The sequence below is a fragment of the Lottia gigantea genome, assembly GCF_000327385.1.
Source record: "Lottia gigantea unplaced genomic scaffold LOTGIsca_6, whole genome shotgun sequence".
Lineage (NCBI taxonomy): Eukaryota > Metazoa > Mollusca > Gastropoda > Lottiidae > Lottia > Lottia gigantea.
The window spans coordinates 3,606,361-3,616,737 of record NW_008710049.1 but is presented as its reverse complement, the minus strand read 5'-3'; the positions used below and the strand labels follow the sequence as shown (position 1 = coordinate 3,616,737).

The following is a 10,377-nucleotide window of genomic DNA, read 5'->3' as shown; positions in this document are numbered from 1 at the left end:
TAATGGAGTTGTTCCTATCACAATATCCACCGGTAATTTCACTTTACGTCCTAATCCTGATGGCTTGATACATAACTGAAAATATATATGGATATTACTTAATTTAATTCAATAAAAGACGATTAAATGTGCTTAAAATTTACCAAGTGATACTATTGTTTAATCCAACATATTCATGCACTTTGTATGACTATGATAATTTTTGATTTTTTTTTGAGGAATAATAGCTGATCTGAATTGTAATGATAAGAATAAATTATGCAACCATGATACAGTCTGGAAAGAGAATCATAGATTTTATTTTCTCTTTCCCAGAAAAATTTGGAGCTCAGTTTCTGCTAGACGTGTCATATTTTCAGGTTTCTAATTTGGCATCAAGGACAAGTCTAATTTGACGCACTTGGTTGTTGTTGGGTATTAGTTTATTATTATGAAAATTATCATAGAAAAATAGCTCCATCAGTGGTTTAAGCAAATTAATTTCTGAGAAAATGTTAAAAAATAGCAAAACAACTATAATCCTTTCAATGACAAAGAAATAGCTTCTTTAAATATCTTACCTCTATACTATACTGAACATCAATAATTTTACAGCCACGAAGATGAGAGGACGGTACTGTAGGTATACTTAATAACTCTCTATTCCACGTCTGTTTACTGCGGGGAGCTACACTTCCTTTATGTATAGTCACTAGTACCGTACATTCACTAAATCTACCACGATATGAATAATATGTTACATTCTGAAAAATACAAATTTGATATTCATTAAATCATATGGTAACAATAAGATTAATCTATATCAACTTTACTTGTTTAATAGTTGCAGTTAGTTATTAAAGATGAATAAATACAAATAGTATATAAAAAGAACATAATTGACCTTGTGATATTAACTTTTTTTAACTCTTAAAATTTGAAAGAAACCTGTCCAGTCATATCACATAATAGAATTAGGTTTTATAAGTCCCTGAGAAATAAAGACAAGGTCCATAGAATAGGATGTCTTATTTTATCTGAGTTTCACAAAGGATCCTTTCTACCAGCTGGTCCTTGGCTACACTTCTTGGCATTGATCTATCCCAGATTATCTGTACCCATTTACAGACAGGTCAATTAAAATTATGAGTGGAGATGACTTATTCATGACGTTTAAAATTGGAACCCACAACTGCCATTTGTTTGATGTTCATGTAAAGAACAAACACTCTAACGGACTGTGTTGTTAGAAAACCTTACTGTACTGTAAATTTTCGCAATAAATGGAACAGTTTCGACTTGGTTAAAAACAACATCAGTTCTGATGGTTTCATGGTTATTATTTCAAAATTTCATGGTGGTAATTTTAACAAATTTACGTTCCTTAATCTCAAGGAATGGCACTAACAGACAATATTCCTGGGAGCAATTCAACTTGAAAAGATAATATTGATGTAATCTGAACATAAAATAATGTTATATTTATCCAATTATTTACGGTCTAGTAGTTATTTGTATAATAACTATATTTATATTACCAAATATAAACAATATTATACTTAATCTGTACCTGTATCACGCAATTCTTATAATTATCATGCTTATATCATGATAAACGCGGTCATTTTCACATCAATTTTACAAGTTTCACTCTTAAAATAATTCTGACAGATTGTTGTTCGAGTTGCACTTGGTTGATCTTTCTATATTAAGATCTAAATACAACCGAATTAATCCATCTCACAGATTACAATCTAATCTATTTCTTTGAAGCCAGTGATCAGTATAAAGGATAAAATAAATTGATTTTCGGGGAAGATGAAATGATATATTTAGTGCTTAATTTTCAAAGACAAATAACAATTAATTGGACTATTATCAATTTGTTGCAACAGATGATGCATACAATATCTAATCGATATCTAAATCAAATATTCTGAAATTACATATTCAGACTAAAGTTTGCATAGTATGTGACTAAAACATGTTGCAGGTTCTGTTTAAATATTTCTATATTGCTCTACAACTGATGTATTGAGCTCTATTTTAACGGTGATATGTCTATATCACTCTACAATTGATGTATTGAGCACTATTTTACCATTGGTATTTCTATATCACTCTATATTTGATGTATTGAGCACTGTTTTAACAGTGATATTTCTATATTGCTCTATAATTGATGTATTGAGCAGTATTTTAACAGTGGTATTTCTATATCACTCTACAATTGATGTATTGAGCACTATTTTACCATTGGTATTTCTATATCACTCTATATTTGATGTATTGAGCACTGTTTTAACAGTGATATTTCTATATTGCTCTATAATTGATGTATTGAGCAGTATTTTAACAGTGGTATTTCTATATCACTCTACAACTGATGTATTGAGCAGTATTTTAACAGTGGTATTTCTATATCACTCTACAATTGATGTATTGAGCAGTATTTTAACAGTGGTATTTCTATATCACTCTATATTTGATGTATTGAGCACTGTTTTAACAGTGATATTTCTATATTGCTCTATAATTGATGTTTTGAGCAGTATTTTAACAGTGATATTTCTATATTGCTCTACAATTGATGTTTTGAGCAGTATTTTAACAGTGGTATTTCTATATCACTCTATATTTGATGTATTGAGTACTGTTTTAACAGTGAAATTTCTATATCACTCTATAATTGATGTATTGAGCACTATTTTAACAGTAGTATTTCTATATTGCTCTACAATTGATGTATTGAGCAGTATTTTAACAGTGGTATTTCTATATTGCTCTACAATTGATGTATTGAGCAGTATTTTAACAGTGGTATTTCTATATTGCTCTACAATTGATGTATTGAGCACTATTTTAACAGTGATATTTCAATATTGCTCCTTAATTGATGTATTGAGCAGTATTTTAACAGTGGTATTTCTATATTGCTCTACAATTGATGTATTGAGCAGTATTTTAACAGTGGTATTTCTATATTGCTCTACAATTGATGTATTGAGCAGTATTTTAACTATTGAAAATTTATAACAATGAGAAGTATATTGGCATACAAGTGGTTACAGCTAGATGATAAACAAATTTCTGAAATGAAATGTGGGCTAATGAAGAAAAGCCACACCATGCAGGGTTCAGTGAGGAAAATTTTGCCAGAACAGCAGCATTAGCATGCTCTTTTTGATTTCCAACTGTCAAGTGATCTTTAACGTGCACAGCCTGTAGCACACATGGCCTTAGTTAAACAAATCTGTGAGACATTGACACATCAGAAAACAAGGTGGCTAGTGCCAGACTAGTCAGCTCAGTCATAAGCTTCAATAGCTATATATAATTCTAAAAAATTGAATAGAAGATGGGTATTTTTCTTTTCCTAGCCTAGGTTATACTAACCCCTTCCTTCCATCAAATAAACCTCCTAAATCTATCGAGTTTCGTGGAAATTAAAGCAATTTTTTACTAATTGAGCAATTTGTTATCAATTTGAAGGACTAACTATGAAACCAGACATGTATATTACCTGATCAATACTTCTACTGACACTGATTGTCAAATTTACTTTATTCACTCGAAAACACATGAATATACCAGTATTGAGTTCCAAATAGAACAGGACGATACAATGACATTAAGGAAGCTGAGTTGACAAATGCAATGGCACGGGTTGAGATCTCTTTTTCATTATGAGTACCAACATTAACTCACAGTGCAGAATGGTACAGAGTAGAATTCCTCATTACCAGATTTAAGGCAAAAAGTTATCCAATGCACACCATTGACTGTCTAATTTGAACACTTTATTTTTGTAGTCATAGAAATGAATATGGTATTTAAATTTCTTATTCACATGATACCTTTTTCCCAAAATAGTTAGATATTGATGTAAGATGGCATTATCCTGGAGCGCAGACCTTAATCATGGGTAGAGCAATTGATTCAGCATAAACGTTTTCCTGTCAAGACGTAGCCAAAATGGACTGAATGATAGACAGGTCCATGGCATGTCACTTTGGTGTATTGGACCACATATTCGTTCATATAAAGAATTCATTAATATTGTTTTAAACAGGTCAGGAAAATTAGAATCAGTTTAATAGTGCTAGAAATACCACAGGAGATAATAAAGTTTTCATTCATAACCTTAACATTACACTAACCCCCAGCAGCCAATACAATAAATATCTAAACCAATCAAATGATTTTTACATTAACCAGGTTCTAATTTCTCACCGAATTCTCCCACCATGTTGACAAGCAGATGTGAAGAGAGAAAAGCAGAAGACAGATTTGTCTGATGGTTAATCTGATCAATGAAGACGAAGTATTCTTTAATTTCCTCAAGTGGTTTCAACATAATGGTCTTGCCATTCACCACATGGCCATTAGAGGTTATCATGTGACCTAACTGAATTATGGGAATTGTCTGTGGATAATTAACGTGACCTCCTAGAAATTATCCGTTTCGTCTGCAGGTAATTCATAGAATATGTTTCAATGAGCTAATGACATGAAATTTCCATTCAAATTGTTTCTTCAGACGACAGATTTGTTCGAGTTTTTTGTATCTCACAAGCAAATGAGGTAATAATCGTGATTTAATTCAAATTTGTGTCGTCGGAAAAAAGACACGTTTAAAAATACACATATGTAGATAGATCTATCTGATCAGGGAATATTCAACAGATGACAATGATTTTGTTAGCAAAAATATTATATAGATGCAGTGTTCTCTGCATGAAACAGTTACAGCATCTCAGATAATGTATTACTGGTATAGCTATGAACATCAAGTGAAGTTTTTCTTTCTCCAATAAATGGGCTCATTATATCTAAGAGAACACTTACTTATTCATTTAGTAACAACACCTAGTTATTGAAGATATATAACCCACCATAATCTGCACAATTTAATATCAAAATAAATTTTTGAAGAACAATTGTTGCCTATAAATTCTGCCTGAAAAATCTGCTTCTTGTATTCGGTATCATATTTAGATTCATTCATGTTGATATTTTGATTTGACTAGAAATGTTTGTGAATGAAATTATCTCCCAGTAAATAGGAATCATAACAAAGTCTGCATATTTCACCACAAAACAAACAAAACCTCCAAATATTATGGCAGGCATGAATGAAAACAAGCATGTGAAAATATGCAACATTTGGTATCTAAGAATAACTTAACTTTCTGTTGGGGATATTATGACAGAAAACTAGAATTATAAATAGAAAAACAATGATGAATTCAAAACTGATCTGATGCCTAAAGCAATGTTTTTTTTTGCATATCCTCACAGAGACGAGTCCAAAAGATTGTTTGTGTTGTGCTTAACTGAAACATCACTGACCAAAAATATCGTTTAACTGATGCACACTCAAAATGACTGATCGCTTACAGTGAAAATGACAAATTTTCAAAGTTGATTTGATACCATAATCCCGACAATGGTTAAGACACCAACAATTTCTAGTTTATGTAAGATTTGCAGTTGTTTCGAAATCTAGTTTAAAAGCAATGATAGATATCAAAAGAGTCATATATTATTCAGGTATTAGTTGTGATCTAAAACTGGTCCCACTCGCAAAAGCACTGGTTGTGGCATTAGAGTTAATATTCAATAACTTCTGTCAAAAATGTCTATTAATTTGATTTCAATGAAACAAGACATGGAAAGATTATGTAAACAGAATCACTTCAAACCATTGCAAGAACTGATAGCTTTCAAAGTAAACACCAGATATAACCTACTTCTTGAATGAAAGTCACCTTTTTAAAAGTCTGCATTCCTACACCAAAATAACCTTCCAATCTTAGAGAGCTGTTTCAAGCATCATTCAGTTGTAATTATTTTTTTACAGCAGAACAGTGCCATCAATTATACATCAATTTAACTGTGCACTCATAATACATTTAAAACTAATGGCAAGTCTACTCATTTAAAACTGTCAGTATTTCAATTCTTGTAGGATTTCTACATTATGACCATTGAGTGTTTCAATTATAATGGCTGAAATTCTCAAATTAAAATTAATGATGCTTGGAAGTATTTTTAGAAATGAAAATGAGATGAAATGAATGAGTTTTATGTCTTCTGCACTTTATGGGCTAATGAAGATGGATAAAGTATTTTTGGGAATGAAGAGGTTTTATCATGTACAGTAAAGGATTTAAGGTTCTGTAGAAATTCTGGAAAATGTCAGTCAAATGGGGTTTAATTTCAGTAAAGTTAACCTCTGGTTCCTTAGATAGGCTTTAGATATTACAAGACTGATAGGTGGGCAGATGAGTGCCTGTAGCGGGTGGAATGGTATCTACTTGACAAAAAGGTGAAGTATGTTTGAATTATATGTAAGGCAAAAAGACATAAGGCAAGGCATTCAATTGCAACAACATCATTGAGTAAAATAAAGTTAACCAATAAATAGGTAATAGATATTATTTCACACAGCAGTTCTATGATGGGAAGAAACCTATGTCAGGTATTAAAAGAAATAATTGGCACAATTTCACTTCACACATTTTTCTAGTGGAATTTTGTTATTTACAAGATTACATGTAGAGAAATTGAAATAAATGTTGACTAACAAGTTGAAATGAGATGTTTGTAAGATGCTCTACTTTCAATAATCAGGTCTACATCAGACATGAGATAAACTGGAGCATGTTTAACAGTATTAGGAGAAATGGATTATTATATGATTCTTGTAAAAATTATGATTTGGATATTGGATAAAGGCACTAACAAGAATCATTCAACTTATGAAACATGAATCTCTCTACTCCTAAAAAACTGGAACAAGATTGTAAGGTTCCTTTGGACTGTCTAATACAAACAATAATTGTAGTATTTTTTTTATGAACCCTTTTGTGTTATAGCAATCCTTGTATCGGTAAGTGGATGAATTCCCATTCGTAAACTTTCCCAATTTTCAAGAATGAAAAATCTTTTCTGTAGCTCTAAAAAAAATTTTGCTCAAATTTGAAGCAAAACCAATTTCAAGCATCAGAGATAGATGATAATCTACCTGGAATGGACACTTATCTATCTAGATCCCTCGAGGAGTTATTGCACAAGATTTCTTGATTAGATTAATTACAGGATTGTTTATCTTCCAAATAGAAATTCCAGTTTCAGTACAAATCTTTATGTTTAATGCATTTTCAACTTACATGCTCATTGATAAATATAATGCACTCAAAAATACAGTAATGCATTATATAAACAGATAATCTTCATCTCTCATATGCTTACAGCCTCACACTGTGATTCTCCTAATACAAGATGATCAAGTTTAAAATACTCAGCATTGTGTTCAACATTGAAATAAAATAATGAAAATTATGTAATTCAAACCCAAAATATTCCGGAATCAAAGCATGCGCTCCTTGTAGCCCAACAAAAAATAATATAAGGAAATAAAGACTATGGAGTAACAAATCTGTGCCACTGGACTGTCCACATTCAGTTTCTCTCGGCACAAACAATCATCAACATAACGGCTACCTCAATATTTTTTATGTAAAGGACTGCACCAATTGCTGCATCATTTCAGAAAATATGTTTACCAACTTAAAACCTCTCATGTAGATGCTTGCATCAATTGTATAATTCATCAAATTAAATTGAAGATTATGTTGAAAACTGCTGAATATCTATTTAATATTTGTCTGTACTCATCATCACCATTCCAGTAGGGAATATAATATTATTATAAATAGTACTGTTTGAACCTTGTGATTACTAATAACTTTATAACACCACCAAAACTTTTGTAAGAAGATTGTTTCAAATAATTAGGTTGTTCAGATAAAGTTTTTTCAAGATCTGATCCCAAATGGAATCAGGACACATCTGTATGAAATGTCATATGAAACCTCTTTCAATACTGTTTTCAGTTGTTCACGTGTTCTTGAAAATAGTACCTCCAACAACTTGCAAAAAAGAATTATTGGTATTCCAAGACTTCAGAGACATTTAACATTAATCATAGTATTCACATCAAAGTAATCAGACCTGTGTTAAACGACTATTTCTATTTGGAATACTAATGATCTTAAGTATGTAAATTATTCCTTAAAGAGCCACCAGGGAGAACATTGAAATGGTGTATAAGCACAGCTTTTTCTTAATTTTCTTGAACTATAAAATTCACACTACAATACCTAAAGAATACTGATGATTTCAGAGACACCCCCACGAAAAACACATGTGAAATATAAAGTAGCTAGACACTAGGTTAAGGTTTAATTAATGTTGTTTAATTGGTTATTTCTGTATTCTAGCAAAGAGATAATTAATTCATCTATATGTAAACAGAATACAGATGCTAATAAGACCTAAATTATTCTTCAGATCACTTGAAAAAAAAACAACTTCAAGACCAGACGCTCTTATTTGATTAACAATTATCTACTCTTATATGGTAAAACTTTTTATTCTAGGACACAGAGTTTTTTGTTAAATAGTTTTTGTTAACACAGTAATTATGGTAGTCTAAGATTGTCATATCTAAACAGAATACTGATAGGTTATAACACTATAAATTATTCCCTACATACCACTTGTAATTATACCTGACCAACATCCATAACCTAACATCACTATAAACAAAATAACTACTAACTTAATCATCTAGGTCTTAAAATATCTTTATATTGTTTTAATGTCTTTATTGACCACATTTTAATTGAGCAAATTAGGAAATTAACTAAAAGTTTCAGTATATGTATTATAATGTTCTGTTGTTGGAATCTTGCTATATTGTCTTATTTTGAATTTCTTTCTTAGATAAATCACCCTTAACAAAAATAATATTTTCTGATGGTAATATTATCTCAGGGTATATGAATTTAGCTACCTAAATCTGGCCACATATTCTCGAAACGATCTTAGTGCTAGGATGTCCTAGAATCAATGTTAGGAGATAGGAACCTAGGACATCCTAGCGCTATGATCTTTTCGAGAATACGTGGCCAGAAGCTCACTTTTAGAAAGCCACAGACATTCCTACCAGCTGTAAATAAAGTCCTTTGATTAGCTTTGGCATTTCACATTCCCTATAACTCAAACAAAAGATGTGTGAATGGTATTTACCTGAATTAAAGAAACTTGTGTGGAAGCTAAACGTCTTGTACTGAGATTTTTAATCTGTGCCCAGACGGGTATTGCTTCCTTTATAGTATAACCTTTTCTATCAAGTTTTACTGAGGCAGTCACTGTCCCTGATATACAGCACCATGATCCCACTGTTTCAAATGTATCATTCTCAACTGGAAGCTGAAATATAAAATTGCTGATAGTACAATTAAATTAAAGGGGCTGCAGTTCAGATGCTGGTGTGATGTTATATGGTAGGAAAAGACAAGAAAAGAGAGGGTGCAGCAGAGTAAAAGTTCTGTTTGATTCAGATCTGCATGTGCACAAATATCTGTTATAATTATCTCACAAATCAAAAAACAGGCAAACATAAAAATTATATAGTTTAAATTAGGTTTAATTGAGTTAAATATACCACAATTGTAGAGACAACATGTAAGATAGCAGGTTTTATATTACAAAACTAATATTTGGTACATTTTCTTACAGGTATGTGCCATTTCAAATTAGGCTGAACTACTGAAGCTGATGTTTATTTCCTCGCCAAGATAAATGTTTAAAATTAAAGATTTAATTTCAGGGTAAATACTGATATATTTCTCACACTATCAACAATTCATACATTGAAATCTATTAGTTTCATTAGAGAAAGTCTTCATATAAACCTTTTAATTTATGCACGAAAAAGGTTTTGGGGAATTCTACACATTTTTCTTCTAAATTTGATATGAACTCAAAATGGGAAGAGCCTAATATACGTACAAAAATAAATAACCTACCGCTGCATCTGGTTCAGCATTTAGATCTAAAGATCCTATCACAGCAAATTTACTTGTTCGTTCATGATGGGGTCCACCAGGGGAATATATTGTCATTCGGACAAAATAACGTAAACGGCCATGTTTGCCTTTGAAGGATGAGGGTAGTTTCGATGGAAGAGTAAATTCAAAAGGGAAATAATGTGAACCTGGCTGTAGTAAACCTTCATCTTCTATTTTCTTTTCACCTAAAATTATACAGCATTTAAAAAATATTATGTATGTCATACATATTACTTGATGGATTTGATTTGAAAATTGGTGTATGTATTGTTTAAATTCTTTTGTCAAAACGGAAAGTATAAAAATGGATTAAGTGTGTTGGGATTTGATATAAAATCTGAAATACATCTGAAATTGATCTGATATGTTTAAATTCTTGATTTGTAGAAGTGCTGTTTAGAAAATCCAGAATAAACCATGGGCCAGTTTGTTGACAAAATCATTAGCCAAGGTAGTTTTCCAAAAGCAATATTAT

The 10,377-nt window shown here is 31.1% G+C and overlaps 1 protein-coding gene across 1 annotated transcript; it reads right to left on the bottom strand.

Moving 5' to 3' along the window:
• Positions 1 to 10,094, bottom strand: LOTGIDRAFT_93759 (hypothetical protein; the record flags this gene model as incomplete). The annotated part of the gene is made up of 4 exons (XM_009063963.1): positions 1 to 75; positions 561 to 743; positions 9,079 to 9,261; positions 9,861 to 10,094. Coding segments are annotated over 4 exons (675 nt in total), but the record flags the coding sequence as incomplete, so codon positions are not given.
• Between the last annotated feature and the right edge of the window lie 283 nt (positions 10,095 to 10,377).